The sequence below is a fragment of the Zootoca vivipara genome, chromosome 2 (assembly GCF_963506605.1).
Source record: "Zootoca vivipara chromosome 2, rZooViv1.1, whole genome shotgun sequence".
Taxonomy (NCBI): Eukaryota; Metazoa; Chordata; class Lepidosauria; order Squamata; family Lacertidae; genus Zootoca; species Zootoca vivipara.
The window spans coordinates 16,763,852-16,786,566 of record NC_083277.1 but is presented as its reverse complement, the minus strand read 5'-3'; the positions used below and the strand labels follow the sequence as shown (position 1 = coordinate 16,786,566).

Here is a 22,715-nt window from a genome sequence, read left to right as displayed (position 1 = left end):
GAAGGAGATTCCACCACACTCCTTGGTAGCAAATTCCACTGTCAAACAGCTCTTACTGTCAGGAAGTTCTTCCTAATGTTTAGGTGGAATCTTCTTTCTTGTAGTTTGAATCCATTGCTCCGTGTCCACTTCTCTGGAGCAGCAGAAAACAACCTTTCTCCCTCCTCTATATGACATCCTTTTATATATTTGAACATGGCTATCATATCACCCCTTAACCATCTCTTCTCCAAGCCAAACATACCCAGCTCCCTAAGCCATTCCTCATAAGGCATCGTTTCCAGGCCTTTGACCATTTTGGATGCCCTCTTCTGGACACGTTCCAGCTTGTCAGTATCCTTCTTGAACTGTGGTGCCCAGAACTGGACACAGTATTCCAGGTGAGGTCTGACCAGAGCAGAATACAGTGGTACTATAACTTCCCTTGATCTAGATGCTATACTCCTATTGATGCAGCCCAGAATTGCATTGGCTTTTTTAGCTGCTGCATCACACTGCTGACTCATGTCAAGTTTGTGGTCTACCAAGACTCCTAGATCCTTTTCACATGTACTGCTCTCAAGCCAGGTGTCTCCCATCCTGTATTTGAGCCTTTCATTTTTTTTTTGCCCAAGTGTAGTACTTTACATTTCTCCTTGTTAAAATTCATCTTGTTTGCTTTGGCCCAGTTGTCTAATCTGTTAAGGTCATTTTGAAGTGTGATCCTGTCCTCTGGGGTATTAGCCACCCCTCCGAAATATTTGGTGTCATCTGCAAACCTGCTCAGGATGCCCTCAAGCCCATCATCCAAGTCATTGATAAAGATGTTGAATAAGACTGGGCCCAAGACAGAACCCTGTGGCACCCCACTAGTCACTACTTTCCAGGATGAGGAGGAGCCATTGATGAGCACCCTTTGGGTTCGGTCAGTCAGCCAGTTACAAATCCATTGAATGGTAGCATTGTCTAGCCCGCATTTTACCAGAGGAGGAAGAGGGAGCAGACTGGGAGGAGAAGGTGTTGGAATCTGAAGAGGTAACAAGGTTCAGTGAGCAAGAAGAGTCTGTGACAGAGGGAAGTCCAGAATCAGAGGGAGAAGCAGAAGCTGGAGAGGAGGCGGGCCAATACGCAGAGAAGAGTCAGGCTGGTGAAGAAGCCAGGGTATCCTCCAATCCTGCTGTGACCAGCTCTCCTGCCCCCAGTTCTCCTAGAACCAGAAGAGTTATGAAGAGGGACGAGCTCAAAGACAGGCACAATGACAGAGTCTCAGATTGCTTAGGAAGGATTTGGGGGAGGAGGAGACATAAGCATCTATGGGAAGGTGATTCAGTGGTTACTGAATTGGGGATGAATATATCAGTTGATTTCATCTCCAGATAAGTCTTGCGTGTTTCACTTAAGTTTTGTTCATCAGTTCAACCCATCCTAAAGTGTCAGAAAAAACCACTTTAAAAAGTACACTGCATTTGATTTACTTTTGAAAGTGTTTCCCTCCCACGAAATGTCCATTTTGTACATATTTTGTGCATTCTGTACATATTTAGACTTAACGTATCCGTTTTATATGCATTTTGTATGTTTTTGAGCTGAGATCTGGATTGCGGTACTTAGTGTACTGTGAAAATCAAATGATACCTGTGTTCTGATCTGCATACCATTTCCAGGATGTGCAAATTACATTGGCTCAATTAAAAAAATGCAGATTGAGCAAACATTTCAAGCATCTTTATTAGGAATAAGTTGTTGTCAAAGCATTAAAATCCTATAAATGAGATGGAGGCAAAGGGGGTGGCCCAGCTAACCTCTATTAGAACAAGGCTGTCCTCACACTATTCCCTTCAGTTTTTCTGCCACTCTAGCAGTCAGTATCCATATATACTTAGTGTGTGAAAAGGCTATCCAAAATTCACAGGCCAGTCTCACTGGCCATCCTACCTAGGGAATGTGTGGTTGGCATTGTTCCAGGTCCCCATTCTTCTTGAAGAAACCCAAGTATTCTGGAGATACCCAATGCCTAAAGATGGTTTACATTTTTATTCAATTCATATCACAGTAATTTCCTCCCTCATTCAGGTTTGTTGCAATGAATAACTATGCTATGTTTTGTACATGGCAAAGTGTGGACCTAGCTAAACTGTTCCTGAGGCATGGTTTTCTCCATCTTGGGCCTCATTCTTCACATCTTTCTCCCGAATGGGTGAAACACAGCCTTCTTCAGATTTCTCTGCAGATAGGAAAAAGAGAGGGTAGGGGGAGAGAACTGATCAACAGAGGGTCGCTCCTCATGCAGGAGATCTGATTAGTTTCCTGTTTTAAATCAAAAGCAGGCCAAAATCCTCCCACTCTGAATTGTTATGGTACCTGTCAGGGGACCTCCGTACAGGGAGACTCCGCCCCTCGTGCTGACCAGCACATTGCCCAGTGAGAGCAGTAGCAGCGGGTCAGGTGAGGGGGAAGAGGAAGTGACCAAGTTGGTGGAGAGAGGGCTCCGCGATGTAGGAGAGCCCTTGCACCACCCCAGCCAGCAGACCGGGGGAACGGAGCAACCACTTCCGGTGCCCGAAATAAGGCGCACTGTCAAGCGTAAAGAGGGAAGGCGGCGTTTCGGGGTCCCCAAGCTCCTATGCTGGTCACGTAGCAGGAGGCGGGCACTCCCGAATTCTGCGAGTGACTGAGAGGTCATGTTTTCCGCTGTCTCTGCACTGTAAATACTATGCACAATAAACCTGTTAAAAGACAGGACGGTCTGTGGCGTCTTTACTTGAGAGTAGCCGCACAACAGCCCTTACAGTACCCTTTGTGCCCCATTGAAGATAGGGCCCTAAGCTCATTCAAGGGCAAAGTTCTCTGAGGGGGCTGAGGGGAGCAAGTGTTCCCTTCCTCCGCTCACTTTTTAAAGAAAATGTCTCCTCATGGTGAATCCTACAATGACAACAGCAAAGCTTTTTGATCCACAGGCTCTAGCCATCATGTCTCCTGTACCAGAAAGCTGTGGGAACTAAAAAGGAATTTTAAAAAAATGAAGAAGGAGGATGGGGAACACATGGCCCTGCAGATGTTGTTGGCCTGTAATGCTCATCCTTGACCACTAACCACTATGGATGAACAGAGCTGCCCATTTTGGTTCTCCCAGCTTCTCATTTCTCCATTCTTAAATTCAGTTCTCCACATTTTTCACACAACTGGAGATGATAGATAGATGATGATAGATGATAGATAGATAGATAGATAGATAGATAGATAGATAGATAGATAGATAGATAGATAGATGATAGATAGACAGACACACTCATGAAAGTTTGTGTGGCAGATAATATGATTATTAATGTGGTTCAGTTGGTAGCTTAATATTCTCACTGTTATTTTAATGTTTCATAAAGCCAGAGGTTAAGCCAGCGATGGCGTCGGGAGAGGAGCAGGAACCTTGGAGCTCTGAAGGAACACTACTGCTGTGTGGGGAGTTTTTAGAGAACTTACTTGCTTCTAATGCATTTGCTAGATGAGTGGCCAGGAAAGCACATCGTGGAGCAGGTGGCATCCATTTGTGCTGGGCTGCCTCTGTGGTGATGTGGAAGATGTTCTGCTCTGTGGCGTTGTAGACGGGCCACTGTTCCTCATTCGGCACAGACCCGGTGGGATTCCTGTAGATGCAACAAAGAAAGCAGAGCCGTATTACAGCCTCAGAATGATTTCAGGGTGAAGATCCAGAGCTGGGATAGAAGTCAGAAGCAAGTAGTCATCCCTAGAACATTTACAGTTCTGAAATCCACAGATCCAAATAGGAACATTTAGATTTGTAGACAAATGTATCTGCAAGTGTGGGATTCCTATGGAGGCAACAAAGAAATCATTGCCACATTACAACTTCAGACTGATTGAAGGGTGAAGCACCCAGTACTTAAAGCAGACATTATTGACATGATTGTCAGCATCGAGCTGCCATCCCTAGAATATTTTCAGTCGTGAAATCCCACCCATCAGTTATCAAATGGAGAGGGGCATTAAACATATTAAAGGGCATGTCTCTATATATGGGCAGGAACAGAAAGGTTAATATCTTACCCGCTTCTGGCAAACTCTGCCCAGTATCGCATCACTCGGCGGCTCAATTCCACCTCCGCCTCCGATGGGTTTGTCCGCATTGATGCTGCCAAGTTTCCAAACAAGTACGGGATCTCTGCTCCGTGGGGGGTCCCTATCCACTCTGGCCAAGGAAAGCCAGAACTGCGGTGGCTGAAGGCATAAACATAAGCTGGGCTCCCAACCTCTCTGGCCTTTGCAGCAAACTCCATCACTGGGCATAAAAAGGGATAATCTCCAAAATACTGAATCAAGGCCAAACGGTACCGCTCTGGCCCGTGAAAGTATTCAACATACTTCAGGGCTACAGCCCTGGCTATGTCTTCTGCACTTCCAGTTTTCAGAGTTCCCAGCACCCCCTCAAGAAGCTGTTCCCAGGTCAGGATCCCATCATTTACTTCAGCACTAGGAAGCATAAGGTATGCCAGGAATGAGTCTTCATTAGCTGTGACACCAGTGAGAATGGGTTTGCCTTGAATGCCGCGCTCCAGGAGCTTTCGGGGCTCATCGGTGAGAAATTCCCCATCCGTAGTTATTGATCTGAAACCACAGAGTTCAGAAAGTGCCTTGCTCTCAATTTCCTTCCCCTGTAAGCAGCTTACCATTGCACTGTGGTTAGTTTTAGGACACCCCATGGACTGACTCAACATCGCTGATTCTCTTTCAGCCTTTTCAGGACTCCTCCAGGACCAGTGGGCAATGGGAACTCCACTATGAAGCACACCACGGGCCACAAGGGCTTGGCTGGCAGGTGAAAGTAGGTGGAAACCTGCTGAAGCTCCTCCTTCACCTAAGCCAAGGAGAGTCAACCGAGCTGGATCCCCACCAAAGACAGCTGCATTCTCACTCACCCACTTCAAAGCCAGATGTTGGTCCCACAAGGCAACATTTCCTGGGGCATCTGGCGGCAGGTAAAGGAAACCCAGGGCCCCCAGGCGGAAATTCATGGAGGCCACAATGACATTCTCTGTAGCAGCTAATAAGCCCCCATTTAAGACATCTGCTGAGGCTGTGTTCATGCCAAAAGCCCCACCATGAATCCATACGAGGATGGGCACTGCTGTGACTGGCCGTGGATGGGGCACCCAGATGTTCAGGAAGAGGCAGTCCTCTGAAAGTGGTGTGTTTGGAGTCCATATGGCTCGATCTGGGAAGGAATCGTTATTAAACTGAAGGCAAGAGTTGCCAAAGGTGGTGGCCTCCAAGACCTGGCTCCACGGCTGATGTGGAACCGGCTTCTGGAAACGCAGTTTTCCTATGGGGGGCTCAGCATAGGGGATGCCCAGGTAGGCGGTCACAGAGCCAGAGCCAGCTGGGAGCCGTTTGCCTCTAATAGGACCACTGCTGGTGACCACCACAGTATCATCTTCAGAGGCAGAGCTGGAAGCCAGGAGGAAGAGGAGGAGGAGGCACAAGGAGGAGGATGAAGTCCGGAAACAAGGCATAGCGGCTGCAGCTGAAAGAATCAGAAATAGGGCTGGGATGGGGCAATGGCATAGGAAGGGGGCAGGGGGCAGGTCGCCCCGGGTGCAGTCAGGGAGGGCAGTGACAAATTATCAAGGAACAATTACTGCCCTACTAGGGCTGTTCATTAAAAACTTTTTTTTTTGAAAATGCCTGCTCCAAAGGTCTTATCTTACTACACTAGGGATCATATAGCCATATATGAAATTTTGTGCATATCAGTTAATATCTTGTCCCTCCACAAAAATAGCTGTTTACCTATGTCTGTTTTCCTATGTCATGAAGGCTGAAATTTCAATTCAGTGGAGCAGGGTCAAGATATTAACTGATATGCATGAAATTTCAGATATAGCTATATAATCCCTAGTGCAGTAAGATATTTTGCAGGCAAATAATAATAATCAATGTGGGGGGGGGGGGTTTGACAAGACATTTTCTGTACCGGGTACCACCTGTCCTTCCTACGTCTCTTGGATGGGGAAACCCAGCCAGAAAGGTGGGGCTAATAATAATAATAATAATAATAATAATTCTCTTCATGGAATGCCTCCCCCTAAGCCCTTGATGGCGAACCTATGACACGCGTATCACCACTGACATGCCTAAGCATTTTTGATGACACGCGAAGCCTCCGCCAGCCGCTTTAAGCAAGAGGAAGCAAGGCGTGCAAAGGGAGACCACACGCTTCCCCTTTAAGAGCAGAACCTCCAGTCTCACCCCTCGTCTGGCAAAAGGTATCAAATCTGGTGGGCAGGGACAGGCTGGCGCAGCAAGGACCAATGGGAACGCGGGGTTTTCCGCAGCGGGAAAGTTTGGCGCTTTTTTTAAAAAAGCGAGAGAAGGAGGAACGGAAAGAGAAAGGGCTGGGCAGCCATCGGGTGCGCTCTTGCCCCAATCCAGATCCGTCCTTGACCCTGGCGGCCCTGGAGGGTCCTCCTCCACTGGCCCCCCGATCCTGTGGGCAGCTGCCCACTTGCTGCTCCTGGACTGCGCAGGTAAGGACTGTGCTCTGGGGCAGGGGGGGAATAATTTGCATTAAGCCCCTTTTTTTGAGGGAGACGGGGGACACACAACTCTTTATGTATTGCATTTCATGGGCATTCAAAGGGGCAATAGGGGAGTTTCTTGTCTGAAGTGGAGCCAGATCCCTTTCCAAACATCTGTTTCCCAGAGTTGTTGCTTATTTTGTATGCCGTCCGCTGCAGGGGCCGCTTCACTCCTTGGCTCATAGCTCAAGGAAAAAACGAAACAAAGCAAAAGTACAGTTGGGCAGAAGGGATTATCATTCAAATCTCCAAAGACCTCCAAACCTCCCAAAAAGGTCTCTCTCTCCCCCCCCCCGTGTGTGTGTGTGTGTGTGTGTGTGTGTGTGTGTGTGTGTGTAAAAACTGACACTGCTAAAACTCAAGTTTCTGATTTCCATTCTTATGGCAGATCTTCTACCTATTCTCCCATTCTTGTTCATTTTTTAGAGGCAATCTGATTTGTGGTCTAGGGTTGTTGTGATTCCAGTTTTTGGAAATATTCTGAGTTAACCCCCATGGCCAGCTCACATCACATTTCTGTTGCTTACAGACTCACCCTGATGGGGTTCTCCTGCTCCTCAGTATCCCCTGCAGCCCACTCTGAAGAGGAAAGTTAGGTACTGCTGAGGATCCAGACTCTCATATGAGAAACACCTGGGCGTGGGAGCATCTGCCCATCTGTACGTAAGCAAAAGTCAATGACCGACTGGCTTTGCTCACCCAGTGGGAGGAGGCTACACCTTGGCAGTATCAGAATGTAGGCCAGGGGTCAGAGAGACCTTGCTTTTACATAAATTGGGAGAAGGTGCAGTGGGGGGGAGACAAAGAGCTGCCTCCAAAATAAGTCATACTCAGAGGAGACCCACTATAATTAAAGGACATGACTAAGACTATTGATTTCCATGTGTCTACTCTGAGTGGAACTTAAAATGATTCAGCCCAAGGTTATTGCAATCCTCCTATCCTTTGGCCATGGAGTTAATACCAATGTCCACAAATACAACCAAAGAATAGCCTGGCTGTCAGAACAAGATGCAGTGCTTAAGGGAATAAATTGTGTGACTCTTCTGTCAGCACCCAATGTCATGGACTGGCTGGACAAAGAGAAGTGGTGGAAGGCACCAGGTAGGTAACTCCCAAGGGAAGAAGGATCAAATCCCAGGGATTGGTGGTGGGGTGGCAATGAGTGGTCAGACGGAGAAGAGAGAGCAGACTGGGAGGAGGAGGTGTGGCAGAGGGAAGTCCAGAATCAGAGCGAGAAGCAGAAGGTGGAGAGGAGGGGGACCAATAGGTAGAGAAGAGTCAGGCTGGTGAAGAAACCAGGGTGTCTTCCAATCCTGCTGCGGCCAGGTCTCCTGCCCCCTGTTCTCCTAGAACCAGCGGGGTTATGAAGAGGGACGAACAAAGACAGGCCCAATGACAGAGTCTCAGATTGCTTAGGAAGTATTTGGGGGAGGAGGAGACGTAAGCATCTATGGGAAGGTGATTCAGTGATTACTGAATTGAGAATGAATATATTAGTTGATTTCTTCTCCAGATAAGTCTTGCATGTTTCACTTAAGTTTTGTTCATCAGTTCAACCCATCCTAAAGTATCAAAAAAAAACCTCACTTTAAAAACTACACAGTGTTTGATTTACTTTTGAAAGTGTTTCCCTCCCACGAAATGTACATTTTGTACATATTTTGTGCGTTTTGTACATATTTAGACTTAACATATCCATTCATTTATGGTCTAGAGTTGCTATGGTCCCAGTTTTTGGTAATGTTCTGAGTTATCCCCCATGGCCAGCTCACATCACATTTCTGTTCCTTACAGACTCACCCTAATGGGGTTCTCCTGCTCCCCAGTATCCCCTACAGCCCACTCTGAAGAGGAAAGTTACGTACAGCTAAGGATCCAGACTCTCATATGAAAAACACCTGGCCGTGGGAGCATCTGCCCATCTGTATGTAAGCAAAAGTCAATGACCGACTGGTTTTGCTCGCCCAGTGGGAGGAGGCTACATCTTGGCAGCATCAGAATTTAGGCCGGGGGTCAGAGAGACTTTGCTTTTACATAAATTGGGAGAAGGTGCAGGGGGGGAGTCAAAAGGCTGCCTCCAAAATAAGTCATACTCAGAGGAGACCCACTACATTTAAAGGACATGACTAAGATAGGACCATTGATTTACATGTGGCTACTCTGAGTAGAAGGGACGCGGGTGGTCCTGTGGGTTAAACCACAGAGCCTAGGGCTTGCCGATCAGAAGGTTGGCGGTTCGAACCCCAAGACAGGGCGAGCTCCCGTTGCTCGGTCCCTGCTCCTGCCCAGCTGGCAGTTCGAAAGCACGTCAAAGTGCAAGTAGATAAACAGGTAAACAGTGTTTCCATGTGCCGCTCTGGTTCGCCAGAAGCAGCTTTGTCATGCTGGCCACATGACCTGGAAGCTGTACGCCGGCTCCCTTGGCCAATAACGCGAGATGAGCACCGCAACCCCAGAGTCTGTCACGACTGGACCTAATGGTCAGGGGTCCCTTTACCTTTACTCTGAGTAGAACTTAAAAGGATTCAGCCCAAAGTTATTGCCATCCTCCTGTCCTTTGGCTACGGCATAACACCAATGTCCACAAATACAACCAACGAGTAGCCTGGCTCTCAGAACAAGATGCAGTGCTTAAGTGAAAACCTGTGTGACTCTTCTGTCAGCACAAAGGGCTTGTCATGGGCCAGGAGTCGGCTTCACCTGCTGAGCAGCAGCCTGAAGGAGCAGAAGGCAGAGTGACTCCACCTGCTGATGATCAAACTTCTTGCCCGTGAGGAGAACCAGATAGCTCCAGCTTTCTTAAGCAGCTTTCCAGCCTCAGTCAGTTGCTAGAAGCAACATTTGTCGTTCCTGGCCTGACCTTGCTGCTTCTTGCGACCCTGGACTCTCGGCTTCCTTGATCCGCTGGACCATTTGACTACGTAACCTGAGATACGCCTGACTTTAGGAGTGGACTGAACCTTGCATACGGACTCTGCCTCCAGGCAAATACCCACCCCCACCCCCCAAGACTTGACTGGTTGGCTGACCATTCCTGCCACTGAGCTCTGCTGTGGGTGGGCTTGGCTCATAGGGGGTTGTTCTTCTTATATTGTCTTCTGGATAGGAACCACAACAACCCCTCATTTAAGAAACTTGGAACTCCATTTTGGATTTTTAAGTAGCAGCTTTCGAACAATACGCACCCATTCCTATGATATCATTGCAGGCAGTGATATTTATTCATATATCCTAAAAGCACCAATGGACTCCCCTGTCCATCATTCCAAGGAAACTGAATCCTCCATAAGCACTGGGATCCTGGTGGCATGCAACTCTTTCTAACATGTAAGTGTTTGTGGTATGCTGGGTTCGAACCGTGTTTTATCCCTACATTTTTTTTTCTGTGTTTTATGCTTCCACCACTCTAAGAGGTTTATTCTTTTCTATACAGATTTACAACTGTATCTGTAATTGTGAGGGACAAGGGATATCGCGAAGTCCCTCCCATCTTGAGGTCCAGCCCATCCCCAAGCACGGAGGAAAGCAGGGAGAGTTCCGACTCAAGTGGGGAAGCAGGAAGTGGTGTCCGAGGCTCTGGCAAGGTAGCGGAGCCATCGTCCCAGGTGGGACAGGAAGGGGAAAGCAAGGGGGGTAGACCGATCCCCCCAACTCCGGAATTGCGCAGGAAGCGTCGGGGGAAGAGGCTGGGTCTCCCCAAGTTGTTATGTTGGAGAAAGACGCGCCAAACGCCATTCGGAGGTTCTGACTCAAGCGGTTAAGATGTGTCTCTGTAAATAGCACTGCCTTTAGCACTGTAAATACGCAGCACCAAATAAAAGATAAAATGCAGAGCGGTGTGGCGTCGTTACTCTGAAGTAGCCCATCAACACCCCTGTGACAGCAACCTCCGAATCCTTTGTTGGGGGCTACTTTTGAGTTGCCGGGATGAGCTCGCCAGAAGCAGAGAAGTGGCGGCAGATCGCGGAGCAAGCCAAGCAGGAGCTGCAGCAACTGGCGGTGCGGGCACAGGGTGAATTAAAGACGGCTAAAGAAGAAACGAGGAAGGTCCAGGAGGACAGGCAGAACCTCGTTGAACAGGTGAGAGCGCTACAGGAGAAAGAGCAGCAGTTAAGGGCGGTAGCAGTGGACCTCCAGAGCAAGTTGGATGCAGAGAAAAACAAGGGAGGAGGGGGGCCCCAACTCCAAGTGCTGCCAGGAAGGAGAGCGGGGACCCTAGTGAGCAAGTTCAACGGAGACCCAAGAGAATTTCATGGCTTTGAGACTGAGATATTGTATGCCCTTGAGCTGCACCATGATGAGTTCCCTGATGATGCGCACAGAGTAGCGTTTATAGTGGAACACCTTGCCGGGGCAGCAAGGGAGTGGCTTAGACCGTTAATCGCGGCAAAAAATCCTTGCATGAAGAATGTCAAACTATTTTTAGAAGCTTTAAAAGTAATGTATGCGTCTGATAGCCATATGGACCATACCAAAGAGGAACTGCATAATTTACGCCAGGGAAAAATGACAGTTCGCGAATATTGGGCGAAATTCACCATGCTGGTGCACAGACTGGGGTGGGAACTGCACTCGCCTCCGATGGAAGCTGCGTTCTATTTGGGGTTGCATGAGGATGTGAAGGATGAGCTCTCGAGAGGTCCAAAGCCCAGTAATATGGATCAGCTTAGGAAAGCGGCTCTGGCGGTGGGGGTGAGACAGGAATCCCGGTGGAACGACAAGCAGCCAACGCGCGCAAAGCGGGCTTGGTTCCCACGGTCGCAGGAGAAGCCACTCCCCCAACAGCCATCCCAGGCCACGCCTGGGGCCAGCCAAGACCAGGAACCCATGCAAATTGATAGCGAGCACGCGCGCGGACTTTTCAAACCCCAGCGGCGCCAAGACGCAAGGAGGGAAGGGGCGGAAACTGCTTCCTCTGCAACTCCCCTCAGCATCTAGTCAGAGACTGCCCACATTGCAGGGAGTGGCAAGGAAAGGCGGGAACGGTTGTGCCCTCCCCCACTGACGCAGCACCACAGCAGGGAAACGAGACAGCCTGGCTGCAGGAGACAAGGGGCAGCAGCCAGGCGCAATCAGCAGACAACAGCCCCAACCCACCCACCCGCACAGCGAGGAGCAGCAACAGCCCACCCCCCCCCCAGAGCAGGGGTGGTTCTAGAAGTGACGCTAACGCTCCCTAATGGGTATCCCCTGACGGTCTTAGCCTTAATCGACTCGGGGGCTTCGGCGAACGTCTTTTCGAGAAACTTTGCAGAAGCGCACCAGATCCAACTTCTGCAGCTGGATTTTCCCCTGCACGTCTCCACCATTGACGGCAGGGAGTTACTGGGAAGGGCCATCACCCATCAGACCCCCCCCATGAGAATGACGGTGGGACGGCACTCAGAGACACTGGCATTCAACGTCACCACCATCTCAGACCCCCCCATCGTCTTAGGCATGAGCTGGCTGGCGCGCCATGACCCCTCCATCAGTTGGCACCAGAGATGCATCACGTTTGGATCGGACTTTTGTCTGGAACATTGCATGCAGCACCAACCAGGGGAGGGGCCTCCGATAGCCACGGTGGCCACCATGCATGTCAAGGGGGGTGAGGCGATACCCAAACCGTACTGGGACCTGCAGGAGGTCTTCAGCGAAGCGGAATCTGACCACCTACCTCCCCACAGGTCCTTTGACTGTCAGATCAACCTGGTGCCAGGGGCCACTCTACCCCCGGCCAAGCTGTACTCCATGTCAGACCAGGAACTGGAGGATCTGCGGGCCTTCATCGACAAGAACCTCAAGAGGGGGTTCATCAGAGAAAGCAAGGCGGCAGGGGGCAGCCCGGTCTTCTGGGTGGACAAGAAAGACACGCAACAGCGCCGCCTGGTGGTGGATTTCAGATGGCTCAACAGCATGACGGAACCGGTGGCTTTCCCAATGCCCAGAGTGGACGATTTGCTAACAGCAGCGCGCAGGGGCAAAATCTTCACCAAGCTCGACCTGAGGGGGGCGTACAACTTGATCAGGATCCGGGAAGGCGATGAGTGGAAGAACACGATGTTCACGCTGCTGGGCTCTTTTGAATATCTGGTGATGCCCTTCGGTTTGCAAGAGGGCTCAGCATGCTTCCAAGCCTTCATGCACCACGTACTGGGATCCCTCCTCTTCAAGAACTGCTTGGTCTTTCTAGATGACATCCTTATTTACTCCAATGACCCAGTGCAACACATGAAGGATGTCAGGGAGGTGTTGCAGCGCCTGAAGGAGCACCACCTGTATGTGAAGCTGGAGAAGTGCAGGTTCCACACCAAGGAGGTGGACTTCCTGGGCTACAAGCTGTCAGACAAGGGGCTAGCAATGGACAAGGACAAGGTGCAGGCCATCCTGCACCTTGACGCCCAAAGACGCCCAACGCCTCCTAGGCTTCGCCAATTTCTACAGGAAGTTAATCAAGAACTTCTCGCGTGTTACGGCTCCCATCACTGACTGCCTGAGAGGCAAGCAGAAGTTCAGGTGGACACCAGAGGCGCAAGCTGCGTTCGAGGACCTCAAGAGAGTGTTCGCCTCAGACCAGAACCTGTTCCACGTGGTACAGCACGCGCCCCTACCCGTCGAGACCGACGCTTCAGACCGCGCGGTGGGCGCAATTTTACTGCAACTGGATGCCAACAGGGAGTGGAGACCCTGTGCCTTCTTCTCCAGAAAGCTGACCCAACCAGAGCACAACTACACGGTGTTTGACAAGGAACTTTTGGCGATCCATTCTGCGTTCAAACACTGGAGACACTTCCTGGTGGGCGCCAAGCACCCCATTCAGGTGTGCATGGACCACAAGAACCTGGAGTTCTAGAGAACGGCCAGGGTGCTCAACCAGCGGCAGATACGGTGGGCAGAGTTCTTCTCCCACTTCAACTTCTCCATCCACTACATACCGGGGGAGCAGAATGTCAGGGCAGATGCCCTCTCCCGCAAGCCAGAGTACATGGAGGAGGAGTTGCAACCAGCGCCCCGACACGTGTTTCCCCCGTCGGCATGGTCCTGCGGAGCAGCAGTGGTGAGCGAGGCGGAACTCACAGCACTGACGGCAGCAGATGAGTTTGCCACCCGCTTCTTCAGAGATCTGCGAGGGGGGAGGGAGCAAGCAAAAGACTTCGAGGAAAGGAGGGGATTGCTTTTTTACAGGGGAGCGCTGTACCTGCCCACCAACCAACTCAGAGGTAAGGTCCTCAAGCAGATGCACGACAACCCAACGGCGGGTCATTTTGGAAGGGACAAGACCACACACTTAGTCATGAGACACTTCTGGTGGCCAGGTGTGCGGGAGGATGTTCGGGACTATGTAAGGGGCTGTGACACCTGCCAGCGAGCAAAGGTAGTCAGAGCAGCACCAGCAGGGTTGCTGGAGCCATTAGCCACACCGCACAGGCCGTGGGAAGTAGTGTCCATGGACTTCATCACAGACCTGCCCCCTTCCAGGGGCAAGACCGCAGTGGTGGTGGTGGTGGACCTCATGTCCAAAATGTGCCATTTTATCCCATGTGCCAGGGCGGTCTCGGCAGAAGAGACAGCCAAACTGTTCGTAGACCACGTATTCAGACTGCATGGGTTGCCCTTAAGGGTTATTTCGGACCGAGGCCGCCAATTTGTTTCCAGGTTCTGGCGGCGGCTCATGAACCTCCTGCAGGTGGAGGTCAGCTTGTCGACGGCTCGGCACCCGCAGACCAATGGACAGGCGGAGAGGGTCAACGCCATTTTGCAGCAGTACCTGAGATGCTACGTCAGCCAGCGGCAAACGGACTGGGTGGATCGCCTGCCACTGGCAGAATTTGCCTACAACAACGCAGTGCACGTCTCCACAGGGGTGTCGCCCTTTAAGGCCAACTACGGGCGCAACCTCAGATCTTTCCCAGAGAGGGAGAGGGTGGAGGAGGAGGAGGGCCCGCAGGCAGAGGATTGGGCAGAGGAACTGGAGACGGTGCACCAGCAGCTCAGAGAGCACTTGGAGAGGGCCAAGGAAGCGTACAAGAAGGGGGCAGATCGCCACAGGTGACAGGGGGAGGACATCAGGGTGGGGGACAAGGTTTGGTTGTCCTCTGAGGGCCTTCCCACCAGAGGGCGGTGCAAGAAGTTGGCACCCAGAAGGTTGGGCCCCTTCACGGTCACGCAACAGGTCAACCCGGTAGCCTTCAGGCTGGAACTGCCGGAAGACATGAGGGTACACCCAGTCTTTCATAGATCGCTGCTGTCACCGTACAGGGAAAGCAGCAGGCTCCAAGCCAGCGAACAGACCACCGAGGGAGGGGGGGAGAGGGGAGGCAGGGAGCAACTCAATGAAGCCACGGCCATCCTGGATTCCCGTAGAGGGGCAGGAGGACTGGAGTACCTCATGGCGTGGGAGGATGCCCCGCCTTCCCAGAATGAATGGGTACCAGCCACAGAAATACAGGAGGAATTCTTAGTGGAAGAATTCCACGCCCTCTTCCTCCACAGGCCCAAGCCCTGGCACATGGAAAGGGAGGGGGAGGGGAGGGGGAGGAGGTCGCAGAGAGCAGTTCACCATGGAGGTGGGCAGCGGAATTTGAGGACCCGGAGGAAGAGGTATGGGCGTCTCCGAGGTCCACCATGTCGGAGGAAGAGGAGGACTGGCAGCGTATTTTTACTCCCACCAGCTCTGATGCCACGGAATTTTTGGGCTTTCAGTCTTCTCAGGCGGAAGGAGGGAGCTCGCTGGATTGGGGGGAGGTGTTCACACCCACGGGCTCGGACAGCACGGAGTTTTTAGGCTTTCAGTCGTCCCCGGCACCCTTGGGGCCCCTCGGGAGGGGAGAAGGAGGGCTTGGGAGGGGGGTGGATGTGAGGGACAAGGGATATCACGAAGTCCCTCCCATCTTGAGGTCCAGCCCATCCCCAAGCACGGAGGAAAGCAGGGAGAGTTCCGACTCAAGTGGGGAAGCAGGAAGTGGTGTCCGAGGCTCTGGCAAGGTAGCGGAGCCATCGTCCCAGGTGGGACAGGAAGGGGAAAGCAAGGGGGGTAGACCGATCCCCCCAACTCCGGAATTGCGCAGGAAGCGTCGGGGGAAGAGGCTGGGTCTCCCCAAGTTGTTATGTTGGAGAAAGACGCGCCAAACGCCATTCGGAGGTTCTGACTCAAGCGGTTAAGATGTGTCTCTGTAAATAGCACTGCCTTTAGCACTGTAAATACGCAGCACCAAATAAAAGATAAAATGCAGAGCGGTGTGGCGTCGTTACTCTGAAGTAGCCCATCAACACCCCTGTGACAGCAACCTCCGAATCCTTTGTTGGGGGCTACTTTTGAGTTGCCGGGATGAGCTCGCCAGAAGCAGAGAAGTGGCGGCAGATCGCGGAGCAAGCCAAGCAGGAGCTGCAGCAACTGGCGGTGCGGGCACAGGGTGAATTAAAGACGGCTAAAGAAGAAACGAGGAAGGTCCAGGAGGACAGGCAGAACCTCGTTGAACAGGTGAGAGCGCTACAGGAGAAAGAGCAGCAGTTAAGGGCGGTAGCAGTGGACCTCCAGAGCAAGTTGGATGCAGAGAAAAACAAGGGAGGAGGGGGGCCCCAACTCCAAGTGCTGCCAGGAAGGAGAGCGGGGACCCTAGTGAGCAAGTTCAACGGAGACCCAAGAGAATTTCATGGCTTTGAGACTGAGATATTGTATGCCCTTGAGCTGCACCATGATGAGTTCCCTGATGATGCGCACAGAGTAGCGTTTATAGTGGAACACCTTGCCGGGGCAGCAAGGGAGTGGCTTAGACCGTTAATCGCGGCAAAAAATCCTTGCATGAAGAATGTCAAACTATTTTTAGAAGCTTTAAAAGTAATGTATGCGTCTGATAGCCATATGGACCATACCAAAGAGGAACTGCATAATTTACGCCAGGGAAAAATGACAGTTCGCGAATATTGGGCGAAATTCACCATGCTGGTGCACAGACTGGGGTGGGAACTGCACTCGCCTCCGATGGAAGCTGCGTTCTATTTGGGGTTGCATGAGGATGTGAAGGATGAGCTCTCGAGAGGTCCAAAGCCCAGTAATATGGATCAGCTTAGGAAAGCGGCTCTGGCGGTGGGGGTGAGACAGGAATCCCGGTGGAACGACAAGCAGCCAACGCGCGCAAAGCGGGCTTGGTTCCCACGGTCGCAGGAGAAGCCACTCCCCCAACAGCCATCCCAGGCCACGCCTGGGGCCAGCCAAGACCAGGAACCCATGCAAATTGATAGCGAGCACGCGCGCGGACTTTTCAAACCCCAGCGGCGCCAAGACGCAAGGAGGGAAGGGGCGGAAACTGCTTCCTCTGCAACTCCCCTCAGCATCTAGTCAGAGACTGCCCACATTGCAGGGAGTGGCAAGGAAAGGCGGGAACGGTTGTGCCCTCCCCCACTGACGCAGCACCACAGCAGGGAAACGAGACAGCCTGGCTGCAGGAGACAAGGGGCAGCAGCCAGGCGCAATCAGCAGACAACAGCCCCAACCCACCCACCCGCACAGCGAGGAGCAGCAACAGCCCACCCCCCCCCCCAGAGCAGGGGTGGTTCTAGAAGTGACGCTAACGCTCCCTAATGGGTATCCCCTGACGGTCTTAGCCTTAATCGACTCGGGGGCTTCGGCGAACGTCTTTTCGAGAAACTTTGCAGAAGCGCACCAGATCCAACTTCTGCAGCTGGATTTTCCCCTGCACGTCTCCACCATTGACGGCAGGGAGTTACTGGGAAGGGCCATCACCCATCAGACCCCCCCCCATGAGAATGACGGTGGGACGGCACTCAGAGACACTGGCATTCAACGTCACCACCATCTCAGACCCCCCCATCGTCTTAGGCATGAGCTGGCTGGCGCGCCATGACCCCTCCATCAGTTGGCACCAGAGATGCATCACGTTTGGATCGGACTTTTGTCTGGAACATTGCATGCAGCACCAACCAGGGGAGGGGCCTCCGATAGCCACGGTGGCCACCATGCATGTCAAGGGGGGTGAGGCGATACCCAAACCGTACTGGGACCTGCAGGAGGTCTTCAGCGAAGCGGAATCTGACCACCTACCTCCCCACAGGTCCTTTGACTGTCAGATCAACCTGGTGCCAGGGGCCACTCTACCCCCGGCCAAGCTGTACTCCATGTCAGACCAGGAACTGGAGGATCTGCGGGCCTTCATCGACAAGAACCTCAAGAGGGGGTTCATCAGAGAAAGCAAGGCGGCAGGGGGCAGCCCGGTCTTCTGGGTGGACAAGAATGACACGCAACAGCGCCGCCTGGTGGTGGATTTCAGATGGCTCAACAGCATGACGGAACCGGTGGCTTTCCCAATGCCCAGAGTGGACGATTTGCTAACAGCAGCGCGCAGGGGCAAAATCTTCACCAAGCTCGACCTGAGGGGGGCGTACAACTTGATCAGGATCCGGGAAGGCGATGAGTGGAAGAACACGATGTTCACGCTGCTGGGCTCTTTTGAATATCTGGTGATGCCCTTCGGTTTGCAAGAGGGCTCAGCATGCTTCCAAGCCTTCATGCACCACGTACTGGGATCCCTCCTCTTCAAGAACTGCTTGGTCTTTCTAGATGACATCCTTATTTACTCCAATGACCCAGTGCAACACATGAAGGATGTCAGGGAGGTGTTGCAGTGCCTGAAGGAGCACCACCTGTATGTGAAGCTGGAGAAGTGCAGGTTCCACACCAAGGAGGTGGACTTCCTGGGCTACAAGCTGTCAGACAAGGGGCTAGCAATGGACAAGGACAAGGTGCAGGCCATCCTGCACCTTGACGCCCAAAGACGCCCAACGCCTCCTAGGCTTCGCCAATTTCTACAGGAAGTTAATCAAGAACTTCTCGCGTGTTACGGCTCCCATCACTGACTGCCTGAGAGGCAAGCAGAAGTTCAGGTGGACACCAGAGGCGCAAGCTGCGTTCGAGGACCTCAAGAGAGTGTTCGCCTCAGACCAGAACCTGTTCCACGTGGTACAGCACGCGCCCCTACCCGTCGAGACCGACGCTTCAGACCGCGCGGTGGGCGCAATTTTACTGCAACTGGATGCCAACAGGGAGTGGAGACCCTGTGCCTTCTTCTCCAGAAAGCTGACCCAACCAGAGCACAACTACACGGTGTTTGACAAGGAACTTTTGGCGATCCATTCTGCGTTCAAACACTGGAGACACTTCCTGGTGGGCGCCAAGCACCCCATTCAGGTGTGCATGGACCACAAGAACCTGGAGTTCTAGAGAACGGCCAGGGTGCTCAACCAGCGGCAGATACGGTGGGCAGAGTTCTTCTCCCACTTCAACTTCTCCATCCACTACATACCGGGGGAGCAGAATGTCAGGGCAGATGCCCTCTCCCGCAAGCCAGAGTACATGGAGGAGGAGTTGCAACCAGCGCCCCGACACGTGTTTCCCCCGTCGGCATGGTCCTGCGGAGCAGCAGTGGTGAGCGAGGCGGAACTCACAGCACTGACGGCAGCAGATGAGTTTGCCACCCGCTTCTTCAGAGATCTGCGAGGGGGGAGGGAGCAAGCAAAAGACTTCGAGGAAAGGAGGGGATTGCTTTTTTACAGAGGAGCGCTGTACCTGCCCACCAACCAACTCAGAGGTAAGGTCCTCAAGCAGATGCACGACAACCCAACGGCGGGTCATTTTGGAAGGGACAAGACCACACACTTAGTCATGAGACACTTCTGGTGGCCAGGTGTGCGGGAGGATGTTCGGGACTATGTAAGGGGCTGTGACACCTGCCAGCGAGCAAAGGTAGTCAGAGCAGCACCAGCAGGGTTGCTGGAGCCATTAGCCACACCGCACAGGCCGTGGGAAGTAGTGTCCATGGACTTCATCACAGACCTGCCCCCTTCCAGGGGCAAGACCGCAGTGGTGGTGGTGGTGGACCTCATGTCCAAAATGTGCCATTTTATCCCATGTGCCAGGGCGGTCTCGGCAGAAGAGACAGCCAAACTGTTCGTAGACCACGTATTCAGACTGCATGGGTTGCCCTTAAGGGTTATTTCGGACCGAGGCCGCCAATTTGTTTCCAGGTTCTGGCGGCGGCTCATGAACCTCCTGCAGGTGGAGGTCAGCTTGTCGACGGCTCGGCACCCGCAGACCAATGGACAGGCGGAGAGGGTCAACGCCATTTTGCAGCAGTACCTGAGATGCTACGTCAGCCAGCGGCAAACGGACTGGGTGGATCGCCTGCCACTGGCAGAATTTGCCTACAACAACGCAGTGCACGTCTCCACAGGGGTGTCGCCCTTTAAGGCCAACTACGGGCGCAACCTCAGATCTTTCCCAGAGAGGGAGAGGGTGGAGGAGGAGGAGGGCCCGCAGGCAGAGGATTGGGCAGAGGAACTGGAGACGGTGCACCAGCAGCTCAGAGAGCACTTGGAGAGGGCCAAGGAAGCGTACAAGAAGGGGGCAGATCGCCACAGGTGACAGGGGGAGGACATCAGGGTGGGGGACAAGGTTTGGTTGTCCTCTGAGGGCCTTCCCACCAGAGGGCGGTGCAAGAAGTTGGCACCCAGAAGGTTGGGCCCCTTCACGGTCACGCAACAGGTCAACCCGGTAGCCTTCAGGCTGGAACTGCCGGAAGACATGAGGGTACACCCAGTCTTTCATAGATCGCTGCTGTCACCGTACAGGGAAAGCAGCAGGCTCCAAGCCAGCGAACAGACCACCGAGGGAGGGGGGGAGAGGGGAGGCAGGGAGCAACTCAATGAAGCCACGGCCATCCTGGATTCCCGTAGAGGGGCAGGAGGACTGGAGTACCTCATGGCGTGGGAGGATGCCCCGCCTTCCCAGAATGAATGGGTACCAGCCACAGAAATACAGGAGGAATTCTTAGTGGAAGAATTCCACGCCCTCTTCCTCCACAGGCCCAAGCCCTGGCACATGGAAAGGGAGGGGGAGGGGAGGGGGAGGAGGTCGCAGAGAGCAGTTCACCATGGAGGTGGGCAGCGGAATTTGAGGACCCGGAGGAAGAGGTATGGGCGTCTCCGAGGTCCACCATGTCGGAGGAAGAGGAGGACTGGCAGCGTATTTTTACTCCCACCAGCTCTGATGCCACGGAATTTTTGGGCTTTCAGTCTTCTCAGGCGGAAGGAGGGAGCTCGCTGGATTGGGGGGAGGTGTTCACACCCACGGGCTCGGACAGCACGGAGTTTTTAGGCTTTCAGTCGTCCCCGGCACCCTTGGGGCCCCTCGGGAGGGGAGAAGGAGGGCTTGGGAGGGGGGTGGATGTGAGGGACAAGGGATATCACGAAGTCCCTCCCATCTTGAGGTCCAGCCCATCCCCAAGCACGGAGGAAAGCAGGGAGAGTTCCGACTCAAGTGGGGAAGCAGGAAGTGGTGTCCGAGGCTCTGGCAAGGTAGCGGAGCCATCGTCCCAGGTGGGACAGGAAGGGGAAAGCAAGGGGGGTAGACCGATCCCCCCAACTCCGGAATTGCGCAGGAAGCGTCGGGGGAAGAGGCTGGGTCTCCCCAAGTTGTTATGTTGGAGAAAGACGCGCCAAACGCCATTCGGAGGTTCTGACTCAAGCGGTTAAGATGTGTCTCTGTAAATAGCACTGCCTTTAGCACTGTAAATACGCAGCACCAAATAAAAGATAAAATGCAGAGCGGTGTGGCGTCGTTACTCTGAAGTAGCCCATCAACACCCCTGTGACAGCAACCTCCGAATCCTTTGTTGGGGGCTACTTTTGAGTTGCCGGGATGAGCTCGCCAGAAGCAGAGAAGTGGCGGCAGATCGCGGAGCAAGCCAAGCAGGAGCTGCAGCAACTGGCGGTGCGGGCACAGGGTGAATTAAAGACGGCTAAAGAAGAAACGAGGAAGGTCCAGGAGGACAGGCAGAACCTCGTTGAACAGGTGAGAGCGCTACAGGAGAAAGAGCAGCAGTTAAGGGCGGTAGCAGTGGACCTCCAGAGCAAGTTGGATGCAGAGAAAAACAAGGGAGGAGGGGGGCCCCAACTCCAAGTGCTGCCAGGAAGGAGAGCGGGGACCCTAGTGAGCAAGTTCAACGGAGACCCAAGAGAATTTCATGGCTTTGAGACTGAGATATTGTATGCCCTTGAGCTGCACCATGATGAGTTCCCTGATGATGCGCACAGAGTAGCGTTTATAGTGGAACACCTTGCCGGGGCAGCAAGGGAGTGGCTTAGACCGTTAATCGCGGCAAAAAATCCTTGCATGAAGAATGTCAAACTATTTTTAGAAGCTTTAAAAGTAATGTATGCGTCTGATAGCCATATGGACCATACCAAAGAGGAACTGCATAATTTACGCCAGGGAAAAATGACAGTTCGCGAATATTGGGCGAAATTCACCATGCTGGTGCACAGACTGGGGTGGGAACTGCACTCGCCTCCGATGGAAGCTGCGTTCTATTTGGGGTTGCATGAGGATGTGAAGGATGAGCTCTCGAGAGGTCCAAAGCCCAGTAATATGGATCAGCTTAGGAAAGCGGCTCTGGCGGTGGGGGTGAGACAGGAATCCCGGTGGAACGACAAGCAGCCAACGCGCGCAAAGCGGGCTTGGTTCCCACGGTCGCAGGAGAAGCCACTCCCCCAACAGCCATCCCAGGCCACGCCTGGGGCCAGCCAAGACCAGGAACCCATGCAAATTGATAGCGAGCACGCGCGCGGACTTTTCAAACCCCAGCGGCGCCAAGACGCAAGGAGGGAAGGGGCGGAAACTGCTTCCTCTGCAACTCCCCTCAGCATCTAGTCAGAGACTGCCCACATTGCAGGGAGTGGCAAGGAAAGGCGGGAACGGTTGTGCCCTCCCCCACTGACGCAGCACCACAGCAGGGAAACGAGACAGCCTGGCTGCAGGAGACAAGGGGCAGCAGCCAGGCGCAATCAGCAGACAACAGCCCCAACCCACCCACCCGCACAGCGAGGAGCAGCAACAGCCCACCCCCCCCCCCAGAGCAGGGGTGGTTCTAGAAGTGACGCTAACGCTCCCTAATGGGTATCCCCTGACGGTCTTAGCCTTAATCGACTCGGGGGCTTCGGCGAACGTCTTTTCGAGAAACTTTGCAGAAGCGCACCAGATCCAACTTCTGCAGCTGGATTTTCCCCTGCACGTCTCCACCATTGACGGCAGGGAGTTACTGGGAAGGGCCATCACCCATCAGACCCCCCCCCCATGAGAATGACGGT

At 53.0% G+C, this 22,715-nt stretch overlaps 1 protein-coding gene across 2 annotated transcripts; it reads right to left on the bottom strand.

Moving 5' to 3' along the window:
- Nucleotides 1–1,667: 1,667 nt before the first annotated feature.
- LOC118081096 (cholinesterase-like) lies at nt 1,668–8,427 on the bottom strand. 2 transcript variants are annotated; one of them, XM_060271229.1, is made up of 4 exons: nt 8,373–8,427; nt 4,042–5,515; nt 3,457–3,620; nt 1,668–2,203 (listed from the first exon to the last, which is right to left on the bottom strand). In XM_060271229.1, exons 2-4 carry the CDS (start codon nt 5,502–5,504, stop codon nt 2,109–2,111), a joined length of 1,722 nt encoding a protein of 573 aa, XP_060127212.1. In that variant the 5' UTR covers nt 5,505–5,515; nt 8,373–8,427; the 3' UTR covers nt 1,668–2,108. The 2 variants fall into 2 exon arrangements, with proteins under 2 accessions (XP_060127212.1, XP_034963156.2); XM_035107265.2 differs by lacking the exon at nt 8,373–8,427 and adding an exon at nt 7,105–7,214.
- Between the last annotated feature and the right edge of the window lie 14,288 nt (nt 8,428–22,715).